Source organism: Nycticebus coucang, chromosome 6, assembly GCF_027406575.1.
Source record: "Nycticebus coucang isolate mNycCou1 chromosome 6, mNycCou1.pri, whole genome shotgun sequence".
Lineage (NCBI taxonomy): Eukaryota > Metazoa > Chordata > Mammalia > Primates > Lorisidae > Nycticebus > Nycticebus coucang.
Genome location: NC_069785.1, coordinates 90851971 through 90879308, shown reverse-complemented (window position 1 = coordinate 90879308; position 27338 = coordinate 90851971). Strand labels below are relative to the sequence as shown.

Sequence of the window (27338 nt, the reverse complement as noted above, 5' to 3'; positions counted from 1 at the left end):
ACGTGACAGTGGAGGTGCTGGTGTTTTGTGCACATCAGTTCTCACTTACCATTGATAGGTCCTTGGAAACTCCAACTTTAAGTGAAATGACATTCTCTATTCCATAGAAATTTATCACTTTTTTTCAATTTACCTATGGTAAAATTGCTTTCCTTAATAAGTACATCATTTTGCTTGAAGTCACAGTTGCTTTGAACGTATCAATGACATTAACTGAGGACTTACTACATGTGTGTATATATGCATAGAAGAATTTAATATATATGCATACACATTATATTTGTTATTTGGCTTAAATAATGCTGATGCAGTGTATATGTGTGTGTGCGCATGCCTGCATACACTGAGTATGTACACTGACGCATTATATCGGGTGTCCATAAAGTTTGGCTGTTTTGCGCACAAAATTTATAGACACCCTGTATACTGAGGCATCATATGAATAAATACCTATATAATGCTAAAACTGTATATTTTTAAAACAATGTTATTGAATATTTATTTAAACAAGTGAAATAAACATCTGTGATAATAAGGATTTTAAATTTGAAATAGAAAAATAAAAATTAATACATTAGGAAAATTCTATTTGATGACTATTTTCACGTATGGGTAATAATTTTAAAATGACACATTTTGTGTCAAAATATACATACCATTTATGGTCCTAATTTCCATCGTAATGTATGGAAAAGTGTTCAAACTTGAATCCCTTAATTAAAGGCCTTTTTTTATATTCTTTTTTATTTCATAATTGAAAACAGCTGGTTTTAAATTTCATAAGTCCCTAACCCCAAATAATACTTAAAAAATAATTTTTCTATTTCATGCAATCACACACTGGATATTTATAGAAATATAAACTTATTTTGTTGGAACTGAAAATTCCATTAATGAAATCAAATACATTGTGCAAGTGAGATAAAAATGTACATACCACATCCAGCCTTCCCTGTGCAGCTGTATTTTTAATCTTTTCTATCACATAGGAAGAGTTAATCGTGGGGAGAAAAAAGCCTTATGGTGGTGATAATTTTGACTATAAAAAAACACTGATAATGTCTGTTGATGTTTTCAGATATACAACTATTTCACTTTTAGTACAACAATGAACTTATTTTTCATTTATGCTACCGTCTAAAACTGCATGATTTTACAAACTGGTATTGGAATCTCAGCCAACACCTTTCTCCTCCTCTTCTGCATTTTCATACTTCCTCTGATCACAGGGTGAAACCCACGGACCTGACCATCTGACACTTGGCCTTCGTTCATGTGTGAAGTTCTTCACCGCACTATTATTGGGGTCTCCAGAACTCTTTGGGTCATTGAACTTTCAGAATGACCTTACATGCGAGGCATTTTTCTACTTGAGCAGAGGGATCAAGGATCTCTCCATATGCACCACCAGCCTCCTGATTATGCTCCAGGCCATCACTGTCAGCCCCAGCACCTCCTGGTTGGCCAGATTTAAACGTAAGTCCACAGATTACATTATCCATGTTTTATTCTTTTTGTGGTCCTGCACCTTGTCTTTTAATCATAGCATGATCTTCTACACCATAGCTACTTATCATTTGATCAGACAAATCTACTGAAGATAAACACTTCTCACTTTCCCCCATGAATCCCATCATCAGGGGACTTCTTTTGCTCTGTCATTATCCAGGCGTGTCTCCTCTGTAGGAATCATGCTGCTCTCAAGTGCTTAGGTGGTGCTCCTCCTGCTCAGGGAGCAGAGACGATCCCAGCACCTTCACAGCACCAGACTCTCTTCTAACGCCTCCCCGGAGAAGATGGCCACCCAGACCATCCTGCTGCTAGTGAGTTGCTTTGTGGTCATGTAGTGGGTGGATTTTATTATTTCATTCTCCTCAACCTTGTTTTGGGCATATGGCTCAGTTATTGGAATGTCCAGAAAATGCCACATTTGATCCTTTGGTGCTACTCAGTTCAAACAAAAGAATAATGTTCTCCAAAATATACAAAATAAGTGACATAAAATAAAATTAATTCTCTGAAGAGTAGGTTTTTCTCTCCTCAGTTACCTTTTCACGTAGAAGATAATTTGTTTGATTTAATTACCATGTATAAAAATTATACTCTTATTATATATCAGTTATTTAAGAACTGATGCTACTTAAAAGCTTCATGATTGGACTTTCGTCCGCTGCCTCCATGGGGAAGGTGAATGTGGCCAAGTTGCGCTACCTGAGCCGGGATGGCTTCAGGGTTTTGACCGGTGTTGAAATGACCATGAAGAACCATGAGATAGTTCCCTGCAGTTTGATCACCTCTATAGCTGGCTGTAATAAAGTTTTAAGAGAATTAGTGAAACATAAACTCATAGCTTGGGAGCGTCCCAAGACTGTCCGGGGCTATTTATTGACAAATGCAGGCTATGATTATGGCTTTGAAAACACTTTGTTCCAGACAAGTAGTTGAGTCTGTTGGAAACCAGATGGGTGTTGGCAAATAATCAGATATTTACATTGTTGCAAATGAAGAAAGACAGCAATTTGCATTAATACTTCACAGACTAGGAAGAACCTCCTTTCAAAATCTAAAAAACAAGCCTGATTACCATAAACACAGGCATGACGTGTCTTATCTTTATTTATCTCTTCTCTCTGCGGTGAAGGAATTTGCTTATAGGAAGGTGTTATATGGGAGGAAATTTCCAGTTTCAAAGCTAGTTGATTACAATTGCCATGCAGTGGTCATGGAGATCATAAATGGTTATCCTCTATGTCAGATACACCATGTTGAAGAGCCTGCCTCAGTCTATGATGAAGCTATGGAACTAATTGTAAGACTTGGGAATCATGGGATGCTTCATGGAGATTTCAATGAATTCAATCTCATTTTGGATGGAAATGATTGTATCACCATGGATTGATTTCCCACAGATGATCTCAACTTTTCATCCCAGTGCTGAAGGGTATTTCGACAGAGATGTCAAGTGCATGAGAGATTTCTTCATGAAGTGTTTTGGCTATGAAAGTGAGCTTTATCCAACCTTTAGTGATGTCAGGACGGAAGGCTCTCTTGATGTGGAGGTTTCTTCCAGCGGCTACACAAAGGAGCTACAGGCTGGTGACCACCTGCTGCAGCTAGTGGGCCCAGATGAGAGGGCCACTGAGACAGAAGAGGGACCTCAGTTTTCATTTTCTGATGGAGAAGTGTCAGAAAAATCAGAGGTTTGTAGTTCCAAAGATGAAAGAGAACAGAACTGTGTGGACCAGTCGGGTGGCTACAGATCATTCGAAGACCTGGAACACATCAGGGAGGACAGTTCATCAGAGCAGAGTGCTGGCGCACACCACTTTGAAATGACTGACTTCAGCCAGGTTTAGAAGAAATGAAAGGGCAGGTTGTTGACAAAAATTCCATACCTGAATTTTCTGAGGAGAAAAACAGAAATGAAAATTACCTGAGACAGGGTGGTCAGACACATCAAGGAGAAGCCTCTGCTGGCTCTGAGGAGTGTGTGGATGAATGCTCTCATCTAACTGCTTTGTGTCACTGAGTAAAGAATCCAGGCCTCTCAGAAATGAAAAACATATGGGAGACATTAATTGGTGTAGAACAAGAACTCTGAGTATTACTTCTTCTACGGGCAGTGTTGTCAGCTGTTCAACAATTCTTCCCGAACTTGTGAAACAGAAGGTGAAACGTCAGTTGACAAAACAGCAAAACTCAGCAGTCGGTGATTACAGAAAACAGAAGCAAATGTGTTTACCGAGCAATGAAGGGAAAACATGCAAAGTATTAAATCAAGTTGGAAGCAGCTAGCTTTTGGGGAGAATAATATATATTTTTGATATTTTTTTAAAGTTACTCTACTCACTTTGAAGTCACTTTTAGTCTTCTTTTTGCATCAAGGCCAATATATAAAAAGATGAATCTGATTTCATTTATAAAAAAATGAAATGATGGTGAATAGAAGTCATATGTTCCACTGGCTTCTGATTATGATGCTCTGTATGTTGCCAACAAAATTGAGATCATTTAAACCAAGTCCAGGTGGCTCATTCTAAATATATAACTTTTCATCATAAAAAAAACCAAGAAATTTGTTATCTTTTAATTTGCTTCCCTGAACTTCATATCAGAAAACTTTTCTATCTAAAGAAGCTCCCATTAGTAATTAAATTTATCAAAGTTTTACATTATTCATTTATTTTTTATTTCCAAAAAAAAAAATGTTACCCTTATTTTGTAAAGACATTTTAGTTAGGTATCCAATTATAGCATGGACACTATTTCTCTCAGCACTCTTTATTTCCCTGTTTTCTGTACTATGCAGGCTCTAGAGATGACCTTCTCACCTTGCTTCATACTCCATAAGAAATTACAATTTGAAAATAATTTGGTTTGCACATTTGAAAAAATTTACATTTGGGATAAGTTCATTTAGCAATTTTCCTCGTTTAGTCAAAAAGAATAAGTTGAGAAGTTCCCAAAGCCTTGAGGTCCACATGGTTATAAAGTTTCTGAAGGAAAACTGACTTGTTGATTTGACTACTCCTATGAATTCTTCTTTTAATTTACTTGTGCTCTTCGAAAGTGCCCATATTTTCCAATTCAATTTGTTAAGTAATGTATGAATAATGATAACATTTGAGTATTTTTAGATGTCTTCACCAAATAGTATTTATGAATATTCCTTTGCCCAAAACATGAACTATAAAGTGGCAATCTTCCCCTTAATGTATGAGACCTGATTACAGCCAGACTTATGTTTTTCAGTCCCATAAATTCAGTATTGATAGAATTAATTATGTAAATGTAGGCCCTTTGGCTCCAGTGAAAATGCTTTCTTCTTATCAATACTTGAACTCTGGGGTTGCCCGTAGCTCAGTGGTTAGGGCACCAGCCACATGCTCCGGGGTGGGTGGTTTGGAAGCCACCCAGGCCTGCTAAACCAAAATAATGTAGCCGAGCATTGTGATGGGCACCTATCATCCCAGCTACTAGGGCAGCTGAGGCAACAGAATCATTTGAGCCCAAGAGTTTGAGGTTGCTGTCACGCCACGGCACTCTACCAAGAGTGACAAAGTGAGGCTGTCTCAAAATAAGAAAAAATAATACTTGAAGTCTCCTAAAGTGATGTTGGTTTAAATTTTCTCCAGTAGTTATTTAAAATTATCTTAGAGGAAATGTGCATGAGGTTATTTACATATTACTTATGGGTTATGCTGTAATTGATGGTTTCTACTGTCATTTCACGGTACTTACAAAAATCTTTCCATAGGGTTTAAAAAGTATTTTATCTTCTGTTTAGTATCAAAAATGATGTTTATGTGTGTACCTAATTACCAAATCAAACTTTTTAACAAAATTACTTAACACTTTTTGTGTTCATTAATTTGTTTTGTACCAGAACAGTTGATTTCTATGATGCTTTTAAATCACCCAAATGATTGTAAATATGTCCTCACTCTGAGCTATAGGCCAAACTTATTATCATTAAATATATATACATAAACACATAAGAGTTGTGTCAAAAAACAGGTATAATCTAGGTATTAACAAATCTGCTTTGTCAGAGTTTTATCTCTTTGTACCGTTCTTTATTTACTGTGTCATTTTCTATTTTTATTCAAATTTATATTTGTCCACCTAAATATTGATGAGGAGAGATAGGCTCGGATATATATATATATTTTTATTTTTTGGCCACGGTCGCATTTAAACCCACCATCTTCATTATATGGGGCTGGTGCCCTACTCCCTTGAGACACAGGCACCGCCCATGGCTCGGATTTTTATTTTGAGTACAATTAGAACATTCTTCAACTTTCTATAGATTATATACCGCCATTTATTCCATGTAGTAAATATAGGAATTAAATACAAGAAGTACAATAATGGCCTCCTCCTGCCCACAGGAGACCCTGAGACATTGAGGAAACTTTGCTAAAAACCTTTATTTTTGCATATTACTTTTTAAAATTTTGATCTCAACTGCCTTAAAATCTAGAAATGTGCAATAAGATAAATTAGAAATAAATCCCTATACACTCTCTACAAATTAATATAATAAACTCAGGCAAAAATTAAAATATTAAATTCATTTGAAACTTTTCCATATACAGAGCCCAGATGCAAGCTAATTCACTGAGAAACTCTATCAAATACTTAATGCAACAAAAAAATAGCCAGGCATTGTTGCAGGCGCCTGTAGTCCCAGCTACTTGGGAGGCTGAGGCAAGAGAATTGCTTAAGCCCAGGAGTTGGAGGTTGCTGTGAGCTGTGACACCACAGCACTCTACCAAGGGAAATAAAGTAAGACTCTGTCTCTAAAAAAGAAAGAAAGAAAGCAGCAATGTTGGAGGTAAAATGACACTTCATGAATTATGATCATTGGGTAAATGTAAAATCATGTACTGTAAAATCATCAACTACTGCAAAAAATATATATATCTGTACCATGGGAACTTAAATCTAGATGCTGATCGGTCTTTTTATATTCCACTGTGGTTGATGTGAAGACTGCCCCTTTGTGATAATAACATGTATGTTCAAAAAAAAAAAAAAAACCCCACAACACAGAGAATGTAAATCATAGGAAACTTTAATGAACTGTATTGACTGAACTATGCCATGTATCATCTTTTGTATTATTAAAGCTATTGTAATATATTATTTTCATTAGCAAACCATCCCATGACAATGGATTGTGTAGAGAAGAACATTAAGAGAAGAAAATATAGTGAGGATTTTTTACAATATGATTTTACCTCAATGATTATAGCAGGAATTGAGAAACCACAATGTGTTATTTGTTGTGAAGTTGTATCAGCCGAATCTATGAAACCGAACAAACTCAAATGCCATTTTGATAGCAAGCATCCTAGCTTTGCCAGCAAGGATACCAAGTATTTTAGAAGCAAACCTGATGGATTCAAGCCAGGCTTGACACTGGTGGCAAGTACCACAAACAAAACATAGCAGCCATTGAAGCTTCACATTGGGTGGCACTCAGAATCACCAGAGCTATGAAACCTCACACCACTGCTGAGGATTTATTGTCACCAGTGGCCAAAGACGTTGTTCAAGTTATGATCAGAGGAGAATTTGTTATGAAATCGAGTGCAACTTCCTTATCTAACGACACTGTCGGCAGAAGAATAGACGACAGGTCTGCTGATGTTCTTGATCAGGTAATCCAGGAAATTAAATCTGCTCCACTTCCAATATTTAGTATCCAGCTTGATGAATCTACGGATGCTGCAAACTGTTCACAGTTACTCGTTTACATGATGATGGCAACTTTCAAAGAAATTCATCGTTTGTCAGCATCATAACACTCATAAGGACCACAAGTATCTTAAATTAGAGGGAGAGACATGAAAGGTTGTATTGCAGAAATCAAAGCTATAAGGCAAAAGCAAATATATATGTTAACCAACTATTTGGATGAATTAATTGATACTGCCAAGTCAGCATAGGCTTACCCTTCATTGTGATCAAAAGGGAAGATTTTCTTTGCTACCAAGAGTTACTTATTTTGAGCACTCTTGCAAACATAATGCAGGAACAGATATCTTCAACAATTTTCAAGACACAAATGTACTTGAGTAGAATCTGGTTTAAAAATAACAGTTCAGAGGATGGTGCCTGGGTCTCAAAGGGGTAGGGCACCAGCCCCATATGCCAGAGGTGGAGGGTTCAAACCCAGCCCCAGCCCAAAACTGCAAAAAACAAACAAACAAAAAACGCCAAAAAAAAAATTCAGAGGTTTATTATGAATGATGCAGAGATGAGGGGCAGGCCACGTTGTGGTCTGCCAATAGTACTATTGATATTTGGAAAAACATGTCAAAAGAAAGCAAAATTCAAGAGAAAGTCACTTTCATTACATTGATATTTTCCTTCCAGAGACACCTGGGAAATTATATGGTTTTAATTTCTCAGGAAAGTTAGCACTCTATGTCTCAGGAACTGTTTTGCGCATTAGTGAATCAAAGGAAATCAATAATGAACAAACGAACAGGAAAAACTGGCCAACTTTTCCTGAATGCTCTGACTGTAAAATGGGTGTACTGGTCAGGTTCTCTAGAGGTGGGAAAAACAGTTTACCTGTATATATAGTTCCACTGTAATCTTTGGGGCCGTCTATGTGCTGAATAATGGTGTTTCAGTTAACAACAGGCCAAATATACAAGGCCAGTCTCAAAAGACTGTACTGGAGCTGCCCAGGATAGCGATGAAATTCTTTTATTCTTTTTTCTTTTAAGGCAAGTTCTCATTATGTTGTGCAGGCAGCAGTTTGGTGGCATGATCACAGATCATTGTAACCTTGAACTCCTGAGTTCAAGTAATCCTCCTGGTTAGCTTCCCAAGAAACTGGGACTACAGATATCCACCACCATGTGTAGATAATTTTTTGTTTGTTTTTGTTTTTGTAGAGACAGGTCCTCCCTATGTTTCCCAGGCTGTTCTCAAACTCTTGGACTCAAAGCAATTCTCCTGTCTTGGACTCCCAAAATGCTGGGATTATAGGCATGAAACTCCATGTCCAGCCAATTTTTAAAATCTTGTAATTTCAAGATTACATGTAATTTCATGGCATTTTTTCTATATCTAGATATACAAATACTTACCTCTGTGCTATGATTTCCTAGAGTGTTCAGTACAGTAACATACTGTACAAATTTGTAGCCTAGAAGCAATAGGCTATACCACATAGCCTAGGCATATAATAGGCTAACTCGTCCAGTGTTGCATCCGTCACAGCCTGTAAAGATAGACTCGGACCCCACTTTGGTAAAATCAGATGGTGATTTTATTACACCTGTGCAGGGGACTGCTGCTCTGAAAGGCAGTCGGCCCTGAAGTGGAAGGCAGGTTGACTTTTATACCTTTTTTGTGCCACGTGGCAAGCAAGTTAGTACAGAAGCAGAATATTGCGGCTAGCTCAGGGCAGGGTTACAGCTTGAGAAACACAGCTTGAGTAAGTTTCTACTATTGTTTGTTCACGAGAACCTATAGCTTGAGAAACACATCTTGAGCAAGTTTTCACTATTGTTTGTTCACTGGGAACTAGGGGAGGTTTCGGGAACTTGGGGACTTTGTGCTTTCTCATTCTGAAGCCCTTTCTCGGAATCTACGGGGGTTGGGGGGACACGCTGAGGTTTTGGGAGCTAACAGGCTTTTACACTAGGTTTGTGTAAGCATACTCAGTAGCAGTCTCACAATGATACCATTACTTAGGAATGCTTTTCTCAGAATGTAGTTTCATCATTGAGCAAGGCATGACCCTATAGGCATAAATCTACATCCAAACACATATATATCTTGATCTATCAAACTGGAGTATTAGGAATTGACTTACATGATTTTAGAGACTGACAATTCTAAAATCTGAAAGGTAAACTAGTAGGCTGTCGACTCAGGGATAAGCTGATGTTGCAGTCTCCAGTGTGAAGGCTGACTGGAGGCAGAAATAATTCCTCCTCAAGGTAGGGTAGTCTTCACTCTAAAACATTTAGTTGATTGGACAAAGCCCAACCACCTCATGGAAAAGAATCTGATTAGCTCAAGTCTATTGAAATGTTAATCACATCTTAAAAACTGTCTGCACAGGGACATTTAGACTGGCTTTCGATGAAAACCTGGGTGCCATGGAGCTCTGGTGTGGCTCATCCCTGGCAACGCTATGTCGAAATAGGAGGCAAAGTTGGAAGGTGAAGCTAGTGCTGGGTGCTCTGATCCTCGAGTGAAATCCACATCTATAGATTAGTACCTCCATCGGGGTGAGTGAGGTGTAGCTCTTTTGAGAATGGACTCCCTCCAGAGAAAGTGGGTTGTTAAGAAGAGGCTAGTTCCCTAGGTTTCCCTCTCTTGCTTCCTCTGTGGCCACGTGATGTCTTAGGACATGCTCACTGCCTGTGTGAGTAGAAGCAGCCTGGTGGCCTCACGAGATGCCGCTGCCCAATCCTGGACTTCCCAGCCATTAGAATTGGGAGCCAATTAATTTCCTTATAACTTGTGGAGACTCTTGTGTTCTGTTATGGCATCATTAAACAGACTAAAACATGTGACCTAGCCAAATTAATACATAAAATTTAACATCACAACAGAGCAGACAGACAATAAGAGTATAAGAATAGGATTATTATTAACAAAATTCTTCGTTCTGTTTCGTTTTGTAGTGTTAACATTTACTGATCTAATCTTCTGGAGTGTCTAATCTCTCATTAATCCCAGTCAATGCATTTTTCCTTTCAGAAGTTGTAGATTTTATCTCTGTAATTTAAATTTGTTTTTTATGCTTTCCATATTCCTACTTACTTTATCTGAACAGAGGAAGTATGGTTAGTTTAAATGCTCTAATGTCCTTATCTGCTAGTTCTAATATCTGTGTCAGTTCTGGTTTTGAATGACCACTTTTCCTCCTTTTGACTGGCCTTCTTTTTCTGCCCCCTTGCATTATTGATACTTTTTACTGTATTCCAGATATTGTGAACCTTGTGGGGGGTGTTGCATAGTTTTATATTCTTAGTCATATTTTTCAGTGCTATTTGGAATCACTGTTAAATAGTTTAGAAATAGTTGAATGTTTTAAGATCTTCCTTTTAAGATAGAATAGCCTAAACTGGAGAAAGATTCAATGTGAAGATAATTATTCCCCACTGCTGATGCAAATCTTTTCTGTGTATTCTACCCATCGTCCTGGAGGATACTTCTGATTAGTTCTGAATAATACATATTGCTTTATTCACAAGTATATATTTCTGTACCTCATTTAGGAAGAGATGCTCCTAAAATTATTGTAAACCAAGGAATGAACAAAAGGATTTGGGAGTCTTTGTAAAATCATGGGTCTCAGGAGAGAATAGTCATGCTTTTGAAATTCAAGATCATTTCTCAGAACACGATGGCTGAAGCTTAATTACCTTCTGAACATAAACTATACATGGATCACTATAGAAGTTTTGAGACAGACTGTGTTGTGGTCCATTATTTCATGTCTACGTAACACAGTCAACAGTGTCTTTTCACATTCACCCTGCCAGTTTCAACTTGCTAGGTTCATTGGTGTTGCGGGGAGGGCTTCATCTGTTTTTGTCTGCATGGATTGTATGTGTTGTGATTGTTGTGTCTCTCAAAAGTTTCAACCTACCTATATGAGTGTGCTATGGGAGGTCTAAGACCAGGTAATAATTCTTGTTCCTTTAAAGACAATTTTTTTCTTTAAGCAAAACATCCCAAACCTATCATCAACTCTTTATGATCACCTGAATCCTTAGGTGGGGAATGCTTCAGGAAAGGGAGACATACAGATTCAATTATTAAATTTTACTGGAGTTTCGATAGAAATAATTCATTAAAAATAAGGTCTATCCTTGTTCTTAGTAAAGTATCTCAAGAAAGGAAGAAAAAGTATCCAATGTACTCAGTCCTACTATGAAACTAATGTATGGCTTTCATATGAAAGCTATAACCCAGTTATAACCTAAGAATATGGGAAAGAGGGAGAGGGAGGGGAGGGAGGAGGGAGGATGGGCAGAGGGAGGGTGATTGGTGGGATTACACCTGCGGTGCATCTTACAAGGGTACATGTGAAACTTAGTAAATGTAGAATATAATTGTCTTAACACAATAACTAAGACAATGCCAGGAAGGCTATGTTAACCAGTGTGATGAAAATGTGTCAAACAGTCTAAAAAACCAGTGTATGGTGCCCCATGATCACATTGATGTACACAGCTATGATTTAATATTAATAAAAAAATGAGCTCTATCACTTTTCCACTATAGTAGATTTTCTGTTATAATGATTTATGAACTAAGTAGTAAAAGAAGACATTAAAGCAATTTTCAAGGAAACTGGCTTGGGAACAAGCCCCAAGCTGGGAAGTGAGACTTTTTCACAGATATCTTCTCATATTTGTGAAACTGGAGCAAGAAAACAAATTGAGGCACACATACCAAATGCCCAAATGTTCAAAATGTGTAACTATAGCTACCAAACTGTCAATACACATCTTCTATCCTTTTGAGAAATATTTTATACTTTCATAACATAGAAGGCTGAATTGGAATTTAGAATGGTCAGACCTATGTATGGAGCCAATGTTGTGCTGTCTGCTCTGGAAAAACAAACCAGGAGAACGATCAGAGCAGCTCCTGGTTCACACAGTCAATTTTGGATTTAGAAATCCTAGAGAGACTCTAGGAACCAGAACTCCTCACAGACGTCTCTGTCAGTTGGGTGACGCTGGGTGGTCTTGGAGGAACCAGAGAAAAGTGCTCTGCTCTGTAGGCCCCAGAGCACCTGCAGTCCTTGTTTCTGAAACTAAGAGGATGCTCAGTCCAGTGAACAGTAAAAACTACAGTAGTATTTCACTTCCCTTTGTTGTAAGCAGTGTAGGACCCACAGCCACCTGTTAGAAAGACTTGGACCCCACTTCAGGTATAAATCAGATGGTGATTTATTACACCTGTGCAGGGGGCTGTTGCTGGGATAGCAAAGGGCCCGAAGTGAGGGGCAGGTGGACTTTTATACCATTTGCGCCATAGAAGCAAGCAGAAACAAAAGCAGAACGTGGCAGTTAGCTAGAGGCAGAGTTACAGTCAGGGGGCTATAGCCTGGTGACTGCATGGCCTACATCGTGATGGTTGGCACGGAGACAGCGTGGGAGATACAGTAGCTCGGGAACTTCGTGTAGGTGATTTTTCCACCATTGTTTAGCTGTTGCTAGGGGGTTGGAGGAACTGGGAGAAATTCAGTTTAATTCTGAAACCTGCCTTTCAGATTAAACGGGGGAACATGCTGGGGACTAAGGCTGAAACAGGCTGAGACAAACCTGGGTCTTTTAGGGGGGCTGCTCTTTATCACACATTCTCCCGTGTTTCCCCAGGCTTCCACTATCACGGGATCCATCCACTGGTGATAGGGTCGGGGGGGGGTGTTCTGGAACTTCCAGGTTCTGCAAAGTTATCCCTACTCTACCTCCACTGTGCCCCAAGCATCCAGGAATCTGCTCAGCAGGGTCCCCTTCCCTTCGGGGTTCTCCATCCCAAGTCCCTGCTTTAGGCTCCTAGAATCAAACCTCTTGTCACATCCCTGGATGGCCTCATCCAGAAGAAAACCCAGATCTCAGAGGAGACCAGGAAAGACCTCAAGGTGAAATCATCCATGTTGCCCATGCTCAAAATGAGGCATCCTAGAAGACAGGGGCTTCCTCAACTTCATTTTCTTTCCTTCCTATCATTATTATTTTCTTTTTTTAGGAGACTGGTTTTACTTAGAGTGAAAATATTTTGCCAGGGACAAAGTTAACACAAAGAAACAAACAATAAAAAATACCAAGAAAGAGAACAGTTAAGTGCAGCTCACGAGTCCCGGCAGCTCTTTTGCACAACAGGCTCATCCCTGGGCCCTCACATGTGCCTCACGCACCTGGGCCTGCATGTGTGGCTATGGCACCGCTGGTCTGTCCCACCCACGGAGACCGAGGTGGTGGAATCCTTCAGGCAACCGCTCCTCCAGGGGACATCTCCAGCTGTCACAGACTAGCTCCCTCTGAACTTTAACAAGACAGGCAAAAGTAAATCATTCCATGGGCTGGGCTAGGCTAGGGGATGCGCTCTGAGCGTAGGTGAGAGGCAATGTCTCCTTTTGGCACCACAACGTTGGTATCTTTGAAGTCAGAAAACTCTCCCAGACGCTAGTTTTGGATGCCCTTCTCCCTCGCAGCTGCCGGTGGCGTGGCCATGCTCAGGGCCATGACCATACTCTCGTTGTCCTCCATTTTCAGCCGCTGCTGCTCTGGCTGCTCTGGCTGGTTGCCATTCTGGCGCTTTGTGGACAGGGCGGGGAGGCTGATGCTGACCATGGACTGCCAGCATGCGGAGGGCTCACTGCCCCATGGTCCACCTGACCGTGGACTGCACTGGGGATTGGTACCACGTGAGTACCATTTTGTGTTACAGATTTTATTGGTTGCTGGTGTTGACCTAGAGGCTCCTGTTGTGCTATGTTGACCGTCTGGACATGGGTGGTCTGTGAGGGCTGAATGATCTGGCTGGACACGGGTGGTCTGTGAGGGCTGAATGATCTGGCTGGACACGGGTGGTCTGTGAGGGCTGAATGATCTGGCTGGACACGGGTGGTCTGTGAGGGCTGAATGATCTGGCTGGACACGGGTGGTCTGTGAGGGCTGAATGATCTGGCTGGACACGGGTGGTCTGTGAGGGCTGAATGATCTGGCTGGACACGGGTGGTCTGTGAGGGCTGAATGATCTGGCTGGACACGGGTGGTCTGTGAGGGCTGAATGATCTGGCTGGACACGGGTGGTCTGTGAGGGCTGAATGATCTGGCTGGACACGGGTGGTCTGTGAGGGCTGAATGATCTGGCTGGACACGGGTGGTCTGTGAGGGCTGAATGATCTGGCTGGACACGGGTGGTCTGTGAGGGCTGAATGATCTGGCTGGCAGCGCCTAGTGTGGCATGGCTAGTTGCGGGAATAGGTTCTACTTTCACTTCCCTGTCATGGCCGTTCTCCCCCCGGCTCCGATGTTGTGGGGGGCAGCACAGCCACCTGAGTGACCACAGCTTGTCCCGCAACAGTGTAAGTGTTTGCTGGGGCCAGTCCAGCCACACTGGTGACCAACACTGCTGGTAACTGGTGGACCACGTGAACTGTCCACACAACGGACAGCTGGGAGGTCGGAGTGGTCACTGGGGCTGCAACCGTGTAAGGGACGGCCTTAAATGGTCTGTGGCAGCTGTCGCTGAACAGCAATGAGGACTGGCTGGCTGGGCAGAGGTGACCCTGGTGGCTCTGGGCACACCGAGCTTCCTGGATGTCAGCGAGTTTGGGCTGTGAGGCGCCAGGCTCAGGCTCCATGGTGTGGGCGAACCTTCCCTGGACAGGCTGCGGGGGTCTGGGTGCTGCTGGAGTGAGCACAGGGGCCCCAGTGTGACTGGGACAAGCCGGGCGCTCCTGGAAGAAAGAGGTGCCAGGGGGGTTCTAAAGTAAGGCACGCTCCTAGGACGTCTTTTCCTAAAAGCCTGCTCTATTGATTTACTTTCAGAGGCAGAATCTATCCTCCAGAATGAGCTTTTGCCTGGTTCTTCCTGGGAACGTGCTACTTTGATGAAGTAACAATTCAGAGAGAGATTGTAGCGAATTGAATTCTGGCAGCCCTTGTCCGCAGTCCTGTACTGGGGGTAAATTTTTGTGATGTGCGTGTAATTCCATTTAGGGTAAGTTGTTTATCAGGAGCCATCCTAATTGCTTGTACTATTAACTGTGCACAGGAATAAGGTGGCTTTGAGCCACCCTTTGGGCTTTCTCCTCCGGAAGCTGCCTTCTCATGTTCTGGCTGCGAGTTTTCGGCCATTAAATTGAGGTCAGGCGGCATCACTCGGCCCACTTTGTACCCTGAACACCCTGTTCCGTGGGCTGGATGGGCAGGAGTTGGCAGCAACGATGGCCCCCATGGGGGAGCGGAGGGGCCACGGTGTCTGGAATATTGATGGTCAGGGGCAAGATGGGCGGCTGACCAGCTTTCACTGGGGTTTCAGCACTTCCTGCTTCTCCCTCTTGTCGCTGCACAGGGCGGTGAATGTGATCTTGACGTTAGTGCTCGGCAACCTGAACCTGCACATGGGAGGCAGCAGCCGCCAGGCACCAAGTGCCTCTGGAACAGCAGTCCACACACACGCTGTTCTTGCAGAGGCAGTGCAGGTAGAAGTAGCCGCCAGTGTCCAGCCTGGGCTGTGCGGCCAGCAACTCTGGGCGTGAAGATCTCGACGTGGCACAGGGAGATGAAGCTCCAGCGCCCCATACTCACGTCCACCGAGCCCTGCCACGAGTTGCACCGGAGGGTCACGGAGCGCTCCTTCATCAGATACTCGAACTCGCGGCCCTCCAGTCGTGCCACGACCCAGCCGCCTGTGGGGACCCGCTGCCCCAGCCGGGCTGCCCGCCAGTGGGGGACCCACCCCCGAGAGCGCCACCGCTGCCGCAGCCATTGGCCTTTGTGAGGGCCCACTGCTGCTTGGTGCGGGTGCATGTGGGAGGTGGAGGCCCAGGCGCCCGGCCGAGCTCCACAGCGAGGCCTCTGGTCAGCGAGGCAGAGCCAGGCCTTCCTTCCTCTAGGTCCTCAGAGCCTTCGCGTATCATCCCACTGTCCCAATTTTCTCTGTGAAGCCAAGGCAGTTGCCTAAAAACTCTTGTGCACAGATCTGAGATGCTGCTTCAGAATCCAGTTTGGCTCTCTCAGACAACATGGAAGATGTTTGGAGGGAATTGTCAGGAGAAGGGTTTTCCTTAAGGCTCCAATGTGTCATCTCTTCCCACCCCATAAGCAGTGAACTAAATGAGTTGCGGAAAAGGCTCCCATCATATTATATTCTGGGGTAGAAATAAATTCTGATTAACCTCCACATAACTTCTCTTCCCTGCTCAGACCCAGGGGCACCCTGCTTCTGGCTTCCCAGCAATTTCCTGGCATTCCTTCCCTCTGACATGGGGTTGGGGGGTGCCTGGCAAAGAATTCTGTATTATGCTCTGGGAGAAACCCTTAGGCAACATTATCTGGAGTTTCAGGAGCAGGAGAAATCTGTGTTCTGAAGTAAGGGCCAAAATTGTTCTCACATTACATTTTTACATTACAATACAAAAATAAATCAATATAAAAAATAAAACACTTCCTACAGTAACAAATACATGTGAAGTCACCCTCAGGCACATCATCATCAATGTTTCTTAGACATTTGACAAAATTACTAACTGTTGAAAAATTTTTTTTCTTTCCGTTTTTTGTTATAAGTTAATAATTAAAGCTACCAATCCAGAAATCATTTTTTTAGATACTAAATTACCAGTAGGGAGTTTATTTGTTGCAAAAATATGTGATTCTTGATGAGATGACTTTGGTAGAAATTTATTTCCGGAGATATCCAAGGTGATAAATCAATCTTTCCTTTTGTCTCAGGGAAACCTAATCGCCCATACTAACACCCACACATCTGATGAGTAATAATCACTTTGACATTATGGGTGTGGTCCTCAGAGGTCCTATAAATTAGAGACTGTAGGAGTCAAGCTCATTCTTCTCCATAACAGGCAGAGTTGAGTTGGGAGCTCACTTGGCCTTGCACACTTCTGAAAGCTACTACCCCTACCCCTGTGAGGTCCTGATCCTAACCTGACTTCATACTGCTCCAGCAAGCACTGGTGAGGTCACAGATAGAGTCATTAGGTGAGTACCGGATCTGCATGAGTCCCTACTACTTTCTATCACTGAAATAAATAGTGTAATTTTAATTTGCAGATCAGTCAATTGAAATTGTTTTTATGGAGTGATTGTGCTCAGTTAGTAAAAATGACTCCTATACTCTAGTTGAAAGATAAACTATTTTATAAAGTCATCTTACTAATTTTTAATTCATATGATGATTTTTCTGTATTATTTTAGGTATGTCTTCATTGTTTACCTGGTAATATTCAAAGATAGGTTGCCAGATGACTTATAATTTTGTGCTTTTTGTAGATTCTACAAATTGGCTAGGAATATTTTTTCCTTTTTTATTTTTCTTTCTTTTTTTTGTTTTTGAGATAGACTCTCACTATGTCACCCTTGGTAGAGTTCTGTGGTGTTTGCAGCTCACAGCAACCTCAAACTCTTGGGCTTAAGCAATTCTCTTGCTTCAGCCTCCCAAGTAGCTGGGACTACAGGCACCTGCCTTTTTCTTTACTTTTTTTTTTTTTTTTCCCGCTGCTGTTGCCATTTTTGTTTTAGTAGGCTCGGGCCATGTTTAAACCCACTTGCCCAGGTGCATGTGGCCAGTACCCTAAACACTGAGCTATGTTTGCAGAGACTGGCCAGGAACATTTTATTCTAGAAATATGTTATACATGCATACATACATTACATACTACTTTATAAGTGGTGCTTCATGTACGCATAGAAGAGATATTCAAATAAGTGATAACTTTCTTAGGAAAATATTGCTCTTGACGGTGGCAATATTGTCACTTTAGAAGCTTCCATTTATAAACTTAAGTACTAAAAATGAGTAAATGTTTAGGCACTGAAAAAGATGATATTAGTGATCATGAAGGAACCTCAGTAATGAGAATGCTCTCTGTATTTATCTACTATAGAAAAGAGAACTCCAGTTTTATTGTACAATGAATTTTAATACATGATATTTATTATTTCTTCTCAATGTGAAAGTATGCCTGGTGTTTTTCAAAGACCTGGAAGATCTCATTTCAATGGTGTATTTACTGGTCTGTGGTGGAGAACAGTCATGAGGTGGTGGATGCCCCCACGACTTGGAAACATTCTAAGAATGACACCCAGCTGCCCTTTTCCTTCAAGAACAACATGTTTTTCTTCACCTTGTTTTTCATCCTCTCCCAGGAAGCTTTTACCTTTTACTTCACTGGACAGAAGTCTTGTGATGAAACAATTGTAATGGACTAGATTGTTTTTCATTACCTTCTTTGTAACCTTTTCCTTAGCACCTACAGAAGCCCATAAAGTTGAAGATATTTTTCCTTGGTTACACTGTCTCTGCACAAACAACTTTAACTTTCCCTATATACTAAAGCTGATTTCTTTGCTTGAGGCTGGTGATGAGCATGGCTGCACCACTCCTCCCAATCCTATATTTATGTTTCTCTTGTTATTCTTAGTTGCCCACCATTATCACTTTGGTTTTTCTCCATCAAGCAGGCTCTAGATATTCAATTTGTATGCAAGATATAGATAATAAAGATAGAACAGATTCAACAACTTAGGGTATTTATATAAAAAGAGACTGGTCGAAATACGATCCAATTTTACAAAGTTAACTTTGTCTCCTGTATTCAAAAGTTGATTTTGGGAGGGAATCTGTTAGAGACAACAAAAGACATCAATGGAGAAAATTTGTTTTATAAACATGTTGTATATACATTTTTCTTATTCATTTTTATCAATTGGTTAGCTGCAAGGTATTTTCTACCTCATAAGTGAGACACACAAGACACAGTGGCATTCTCTACATTACTGCATTTTATAATTTTTTTTCTTTTTGTGAAACATTTCCTATCTATTGATAAGGACGTTGTAGTCAGCAGCATATCTTTGAGTTGATTGAGACATAGGGCTTGGAAGAGGAAATATACCAGAAAATAATTGCTGATTGAATTAAATTGTTGTTTAGAGAATAACAGGTGCTTGGTTAGCTGACTTTAATTTAGATCTGAAACCTTAACACTTACTTTAGAGTGATGTTGGAGACGTGTCATGGTAGGGGGATTCTAACAATTAACTGAGATCAAATCTCAGCCTCTACTTCCATTGTCAAGTCAATGACTGGCAATGAGAATTGACTGATTACCTGCAGACCAAACTCCTGGAGGTACAGATTGGGTTAAGCTCCTGTAGTTTGAGCAACTTAAAGGAAAGTAATACAGCACAAAACATGCACATTTCTTTTCTTTTTTCTTTCTTTTTTTTTTAAATTGAGACAGAGTCTCACTTTGGAAATTCAGTAACCACTGGGCTTTGCCAAATTTCTCAATATTGATTCAAAATCAATCTGATGTCAGAGAGGAAAATAGGTGATAAAACTATGGGCATCATAGCTTACAGCAACCTCCAACTCTTGAGCTGAAGTGATTCTCTTGCCTCAGCCTCCTGAATTGCTGGGGCTACACGTGCCTGCTACAATGCCCAGCTATTTTTTTTTTTTTCTTTTACCAGGCATGGGCCAGATTCAATTTTAACAGACCCAGGCTGGATTCGATTCACCAGCCCTGGTGCATGTGGCTGGTGCCCTAATCACTAAGTTATCGGCGCCCAGCTGAAAACTGGTACATTTCTAGAGGAGAAACGGTTTGGTAAGGTAGATACATGTTAGATAAGTACCCAACCAGTTATCTACAAAGCTTGAGAAATGTGTTTGTGCCTCAGTTTCCCATTTGTGTCATGCAAAGGAAAGCCTATTCTGCTCTAGATAGGAGTTTATTATTCAGTCAACATGTGAGTGTATTTTTGGTTAGACTTTTGCTTCTTTAGGGCAGAAGAATAAATTCTAATTTTCTTTCTTTAGTAACATGGACCTAGATATACTGCAAGCCTTCCAGAGGGAAATCACCTGTGCCATCTGCCTGCACTACCTTATAGACCCAGTCACCATAGGCTGTGGACACAGCTTTTGCAGGCCCTGCCTTTCTCTCTCCTGGGAAGGAGCCCCAAATCCTGCCCACTGCCCAGAGTGCAGAGAACCATCACAGCAGAGAAAGTTCAAAACCAATATTGTTCTGAAGAATCTGGTGTCCATTGCCAGAAAAGCCAGTCTCTGGCAATTCCTGAGCTCTGAGGAACAAATGTGTGGAACCCACAAGGAGAAGAAGAAGATGTTCTGTGAAGTGGACAGGAGCCTGCTGTGTTCGCTCTGCTCTAACTCCCAGGAGCACGGGGCTCACAGACACTGTCTGGTTGAAGGGGCAGCTGCGGACCAGCGGGTAAGGGATGCTTCTGAGATCACGTTGAGAGCTGGAGGGTGGTAGAATTAAAGAGGGTAGAAGGAAGATGAAGATCATGAGGAAGAGTTTTCCATTCTTTACCATGCCTAACATGTACTGGTATATGCCTAACAGCTATACATATAGCCGCCTCCATGAGGTTAGCATTCCAATAGAAGGATGATAATGTGAATTGATTATTGTTTTCATTAAGAGGATTATGTAGACATCAACAGAAAGCTCTCATGTTCAGAGATCATTGACTATGAAAACTATGTAAAGAAAATTTTGTATTGGAAACACATTTACCAAAACTTGACAAACATGTTAGCTTTAAGTACATTGGAATGGGCATTTGAAAAGCAGTTGTAGATGGACATCATGAGGCAGGATGCTTACCTGAAACTTCCCCAAATATATCAAATATTTATTTGTTTTGCCTTGATAGTGGTTACATTACATGTGGGCTGCAGTCTGAAATCTTCTAATATAGAAAGTTATGCAGAGTAAAAGTACAAAATAATCCTGCTGCTCTTCCCAACATACTTTTATTGAACATCCCTTGACTCTCTGCATCAGTAGGGGTCAGAATTCTATACTGTTTGTTTTTCTACTGCTCATATTTGTATCTTTCTGGCAGGCTAAACTCGAAAAGCAAATGAGATCTTTATGGGACAAGATCCAGGAAAATCAGAGAAACCTGAGAGAGGAACAAATAATGATTAACCATTGGATTGTAAGTACAGGAAATGTTTCCATCAGATTTGGCTTGGGACAGACATGCTACAACATTAGCCATTAAACCCGTGACCTGAAACCATGAGTTCTTACATTCAATGAATTGATAGGTTTATGGGAAAAATGCAGGTTGTCTTAAAGACACATACATAGGGAAGATGAGAAATTTTAGCCAAATGTAGCTTCATATGCAAAACATTTGTTACAAAATTTTATAATACATTTCTCTATGTGTAGATACATATATGTATAAATTAAGTCATATAAAATATAAAAATATAAAATATAATATGAATATATGAATTTTGCTTATATGGTGACCTTTGGGACACCCTGCTGTTGGGCTTTTCAATGGAGGGTCACATTTTTCTGAGGATTTCTAGACCCTAAGGTAAGAACAACCACAAAAATTACCCAAAGAGAGGTGGAGGAGGCACACACACAGGGTTTGAGGAAATTCAGTAACCACCGAGCTTTCCCAAATTCCCCAATATTGATTTAAAATCAATGTAATTTCAGGGCGGCGCCTGTGGCTCAAGGAGTAGGGCGCCAGTCCCATATGCCAGAGGTGGCGGGTTCAAACCCAGCCCCGGCCAAAAAAAAAAAAAAAAAAAAATCAATGTAATGTCAGAGAGGAAAATGGGTGATAAAAATTCCATGGGTGCCTCAGGCAAAGATTTATGTGGGAGATGAATTCTAGAAAATAGAGAGTATGTAATTGCGTATTGTAAGCCTTTCATTGGGGATGGAAAAGCATGAACAGCAATTTTAGAAGTGTGCCTGCCATGGTTAAAACGGTTTGCACAGAAGCTAGACAGTGATACTGGTAGGAGAACATAGAACATGTGGAGAGATTGACAAAGAAGGACAGAACAAAGCAAAAATACTCAGCGGACTTAGAAAACAAATACGTGATTACTGGGAGGAGACGCAATGAAATTAGAATTCCTGTTTTTAAAATGGCTGGCCATATGAGGCCCAAGGTCATATTTAGGAGCACCATGGAAATTAGGAGAATAGAAATCTTTTTAAGGGGTTAGGTTCAGAAATTTTAGATATGTTGTTCTTGTCTGATGGCTTCTAATCCTATATGTAATAAACAATATTTCTTCTAATTTAAACAATCAGGTTGAAGAGTGGGGAGACTAATGAGTTAAACAGATCACAATAACTCATACAAAGTTTTAATAAGAAACCTTAAATTTCAACTGTTTGAATGTTGGATTTCAGATTTGAGAGGATATGTATTAAAGAAAGTAACTGGGGAAGGTGACACTCCAGTGCCTGTCTATTTTTAGAGATGAGGTCTTGCTCTGCCTCAGGCAGGTCTTGAACTGGAGACCTCCAGAAATCCACCCACTCAGAGTGCTGGTATTACAGGTGTAAGCCACACACCCAGCCTCAATGGGTATATAAAGACCAGAGATATAAAATCAAAGAGCATAGCTATGAATGCCATCAAGTTTAGGAATCATTCATTAAAACTTTGTTATATTTCCCCCAACCAATATTACCTTTACATGCCAAAATCTACAACCGGGATCAGTATGGTAAAATTTTATCTAATTATCATTGCTTAATGAAATACCAAGGAATAAATAATTGGAAAAAGATTGCATATCCCATAAAATTTTGGTATCTTTTTCCCAGAATTTTACACTGAATAATTAACTAGACATTTATGTTAAAAGGTATAATTGTTAATATACTCATGGATGCTTTCTATTGAAAGTATTTTAATTTATTCAAAAGTGAATATTGATGTAATTCAGTTCTCAAATTACTGGATGCTATACTTTTATTCGTAATGTTTACTTGAAAAATATGTGATCTGCCTCAAGCCTATGACAGGCTATTTAGTATGATTGTAAATATGATTAGTATCAATTTTATCCAAGAATGTTTAGTACTAAATGTAAACTCCACTAAGAAAATCTAAAGAAATACTTTGTCGAGGGTGGTGGTTTGAATCATAAGACGATGCTACATCTAGGCACACGTTGTGTAATCAGGGCACTTATCTTGTGTATTGAATAGAAAAACATTCTAAATTTTTAAAATATATTACTTCACCAATTGTTTCTTAGGTAGCAAAAAACAGGACAGTGTAAATAATACTGACATATCTTTATAGTAAAATGAATAAAAGCCTTGAATAATATTTGATATGATAGAGGACATAGAAATCTTGAATGGTAATTGATGTGATAGGAGCAGAAATAAAAACACCTTTATCGATAGGACAGAAAAATAAAAATAATGCCATATCTTTACCAATATTAGAGGTGAGTAAAGATGACTCCTGTCAAAAGGTCACATAACAATGAAAATCAATGTGCTCCAAATAGCCTCCATCTTTAAAGAAAGAATAACTAAGGTTACTATGAGAAATAATGCTTCCTGAGTGCTCGTGACCAAGGAGCACATGGTGGATTTAAAAATGATTTATTTAGGCTGTGGGCTAATAAACTGGTCACGATTAACAAAGAAAAAAAAGGAAGGAAGAAAGGAAATAAAGAGATGAATTGTGGACTGTGACAGATGGACAATATGAATTTAAGCTGTGCACTGCTAATGGGTGAAGGGCAAGAGCCAAAGAGAAACAGGCGAGGTGTGCGTGCAAGTTAAGGTGGCCTGGAATGTGACATGGGTAACCCATTTCTATCTCCTTACAGGAATATGTGCTTCTAGTGAGAAAAATGACCAGGACCGAATATGCAGAGCTTCACCCAGTTCTCTATAAGGAAGAAGAACAACATTTGGAGGAACTGGAAAGGGAGAGCTGGAATATCCTTCAGCAACTCAAGAGAAGTGTGGCCCAAATAAATCAAAAGCGGAAACAACTAAAGGAAATGCACGAGGAACTGATGGGCATGTGCCACAAACCAGATGAGGAGCTGCTGCAGGTCAGGACTTGCCCTCAGCTCACTGGCTACATCTTTTTGTTGTTGTTGTTGCAGTTTTTGGCCTGGGACAGGTTTGAACACACCACCTCTGGTATACGGGGCCAGCGCCCTACTCCTTGAGCCACAGGCGCCACCCTGCTACTACGTTAATCTCCATTATTACTTTGGTCCCCAAAATATTTCTCCTTATTTCCACATCTTTGTTAGGAGTCATTTTTTGTTTATTTTTGTTTAGACAGTCTCACTACGTTGCCTTTGGTAGAGTGCCAGGGCGTCACACCTCTCAGCAACCTCCAGTTCCTGGGCTTAGACGATTCTCTTGCCTCAGCCTCCCGAGTAGCTGGGACCACAGGCGCCTGCCATAACACTCGGCTATTTTTTTTGTTGTTGTAGTTCGTCCAGGGTCAGGTTTGAACCTGCCACCCTTGGTATATGGGGCTGGCGCCTTACTCACTGAGCCACAGGCGCCACCCTCCATTTTTGTCTGTAAGGGAAAATACAGAAATATCTGGCACAAGCTCCCACTGATTTCCTCATTCTCTGTGGATGTCCTAGATTTGAATTGTCCTAATTCATTGGCCTTGGGGGATAACCCCTAGCAAGAACCCCTGGCAGACATTGGATGGTGGCAGGAGGCTGGTGACTGTGGTTCCTATCCATTAGTTTCTCTCTCTTCATGTCACCCTCAGGGTTATGAATTCATCAAGACTTCAGTCTGTTACCAGGTTGTACTGGGCTCATCCTTTAAGAGGAAAAAGAGACGTGGTTGATAAGGTTTAGGGAATGTTTGTGATGAGTAATTTTCTTTACTTTCCCAAACCCTAAGCCTGGATAGGCACAACATCCAATGTCTGAGGAATCTAACTTGTCCTTTTTTCCCTCTTTACAGGATTTGGGAGCCCTACTGATGAGGTAAGTTGGACCTTCAATGTGAACTGGGGTACCTGGTTAGGACAGAGATCAAGCTGTTTCTAGCAATTGAAGCCATTACATACTAGATTATAGCTATTACATTGTTTATGTGACCAAGCATTTGTGTGCTGTTCTGAATACCATGTCCTGTACTCCCTTTACCACAAGTTAGTCTTGATCTCTGCCTGGTGGCTCAGAGGGGTATGATGAAGGGCTGAATTCACAAGTGGCCAGAAGGCATCAAACTCAGAGAAATCTTCAGGGGTGTGGACTAGATTTCCCTAGGATTGTAGTTAAAATCAAGTGTCTCTGAGAGTCATGAGGTAAAAGTATTTAAGCAAAGAGAAAAGTAAGAAAGGTACCCCATGAATAGTAGAATCCTGTAAGGAGTTTGTGGAGGTAAGCATAATTCGGAAGTAGTCTTTGAGAAAGTCTTTTCTGTTGTGTACTTATGTCTCTCTTAAGCATCATGATGAAATGTTTGGGAGCCAAAGTATCATCTGAATCCTTCTTCTTCCAGGAGTGAGTCTGTGCAGCTGCACATGCCCCGGCCTGTGCGTCCAGAGCTCAGCATCAGAGCCATCACTGGACTGATGGACAGATACAGCCGCTACCGGGGTGAGTGTCAGCCTGCGGTGTGACTGGGAATGCCCAAGTCCACTCTGATCATGTTTCCTATAGCCAGCGTTTCCTTCTTCATTGGTCTTTCCTTTAGGAGAGAAAGTAATGCCGTGAACAGGATAGACATGTGTTTATTGCACTACAGTAAAAGGAAGCTGGTGCAAAACTAGAATGAGAAAAAAATATCAAGCAAAAGGTCTCCATTAGAATTGGAATCATTCTTAGGGAGCTTGTCAATGCATGGAATCGTGCAGAACTGTGAATGTGTTCAGTACCTCTGAGCTCTTGTTAAATGCAATTAGTGATGCTGACGTTTCATTTTAAAATTTTAAAATTTCATCTGTAAAATTTTGAAACATTGGACTTCATATAATGGGAATTTCAATTGAAATTATCATAAAAATGCATGAATAAATTAAGTAAATGCAGACCGCATTTTATAAACAGAAAGAAAGTCAGTGGTTAAGGAGGCAGGACCTAGAGCCCAGCAGCACATCTAAGGCTAAGGCAGGTGTGCTAAGCCTGAGGCAGAGTGGCAGATTAGGTGTAACAGGAAACTAGGAGTGAAAGGCACAGAATTCCTAGTAGGAAGTCACGTTCTCACAGGCATATTTAGCTTAAGTGCTCAGGAGCTAGCCTACAATAACATGGGCAGGGTGATCACCATTTCTCTAGGTCTCAGATCCTTCTGAGAAAGCAGGTAGCAGGAAGGGAAATGTAGGGAAGTTTATTGCTATGGAATTATAGCTCCAGAATTCCATGTGCCATGAAATGTAACCAGGGAGCGGTAGGCATGGCCTCCTTCTCTACAGTCTCTGAAGTTGAAGGAATCTGCCCACTGTGATTAGATCCTTCTTTCTGCTTCATTTTTATGGGTAGCTTGTGAATTGATACAGTTCTGCCAGAACTGCCTTCTTGGTTGTCTTGGCCTATTTATTCCACTGACCATCCAGGTAGACATTCATATCTCAGAGATAATTTATTTGTAAAATAGCTGTTGACTGAACTATTGTCTTCTTTCCACAGTGGAGATTTCTTTCCACAATGAAGTAAGCAATCAGCACATCAGGCTGTTTGACGATTTGAGAGACTTCACATTTAGATCTCACAGTCAAGATCAGTCTTTGAATCCTGAGAAATCTAACTATTTTGCTGCTTGGGGAGACCAGGTCTTCACTGCTGGGAAGCATTACTGGGAGCTGGATGTGGACGACTCTTGGGACTGGGCTCTAGGGGTCTCTAGAGATTACCCGATACGCAGACTTGGCACAATGCTTGTATCTGGGGACATGTTTCTTCTTGCATGTGTGAGGCAGGATAATCAGTACACTCTCTGGACAACCTCCCCAGCGATTCCTCAGTTTGTAGAGAAACCTGTGGGCCGGGTTGGTGTGTATCTTGATTTGCAGAGTGGGAGTGTGAGTTTTGTGAACGTTGCCAAGAGTTCCCTCATATGGAAGTGCCGCGCTGGCTCCTTGTGTTTCCCTGTCAGGCCTTTCGTTATCACTGGACACAAATGAGCAGGGATGAGGCAGGAACCTGACTGCAGGTCTGGGACCTCCATGTGCTGGGGAGCCCTTCTCAGCTGAAGAAAATCAACCCTACTTTATTGTCTTGAAGGTTTTGTACTGTCATGGAATCTCATTTTATTGTTATTCAGTAAAACAGTA

At 41.0% G+C, this 27338-nt stretch overlaps 1 protein-coding gene and 2 pseudogenes across 4 annotated transcripts; 2 read left to right on the top strand and 1 right to left on the bottom strand.

Annotated features, from left to right (window-relative positions):
* Positions 1-1230: 1230 nt before the first annotated feature.
* Positions 1231-27338, top strand: LOC128588922 (tripartite motif-containing protein 43-like). Of its 4 annotated transcripts, XM_053595685.1 has the most exons (8): positions 1231-1476; positions 1670-1823; positions 20077-20491; positions 21132-21227; positions 23905-24135; positions 25025-25047; positions 25568-25665; positions 26695-27338. In XM_053595685.1, the coding sequence occupies exons 3-8, from the start codon at positions 20081-20083 to the stop codon at positions 27186-27188; spliced, it is 1353 nt and encodes a 450-aa protein (XP_053451660.1). In that variant the 5' UTR covers positions 1231-1476; positions 1670-1823; positions 20077-20080; the 3' UTR covers positions 27189-27338. The 4 variants fall into 4 exon arrangements, with proteins under 4 accessions (XP_053451660.1, XP_053451661.1, XP_053451662.1 ...); XM_053595686.1 differs by lacking the exon at positions 1670-1823; XM_053595687.1 differs by lacking the exons at positions 1231-1476; positions 1670-1823 and adding an exon at positions 17082-17231 and having other exon boundaries at positions 20091-20491.
* On the top strand, positions 2137-3740 carry LOC128588921 (serine/threonine-protein kinase RIO2-like; annotated as a pseudogene).
* LOC128588920 (forkhead box protein K2-like) lies at positions 13559-15999 on the bottom strand (annotated as a pseudogene).

Bases quoted from the DNA above. Each gene is read 5' to 3' on its own strand.
- LOC128588922 (XM_053595686.1), top strand. From the start codon at position 20,081: ATGGACCTAGATATACTGCAAGCCTTCCAGAGGGAAATCACCTGTGCC. The intron at 20,492-21,131 runs GTAAGGGATGCT...TCTTTCTGGCAG, and splicing joins GGGCAGCTGCGGACCAGCGG to GCTAAACTCGAAAAGCAAAT. The intron at 25,666-26,694 runs GTGAGTGTCAGC...TTCTTTCCACAG, and splicing joins CAGATACAGCCGCTACCGGG to TGGAGATTTCTTTCCACAAT.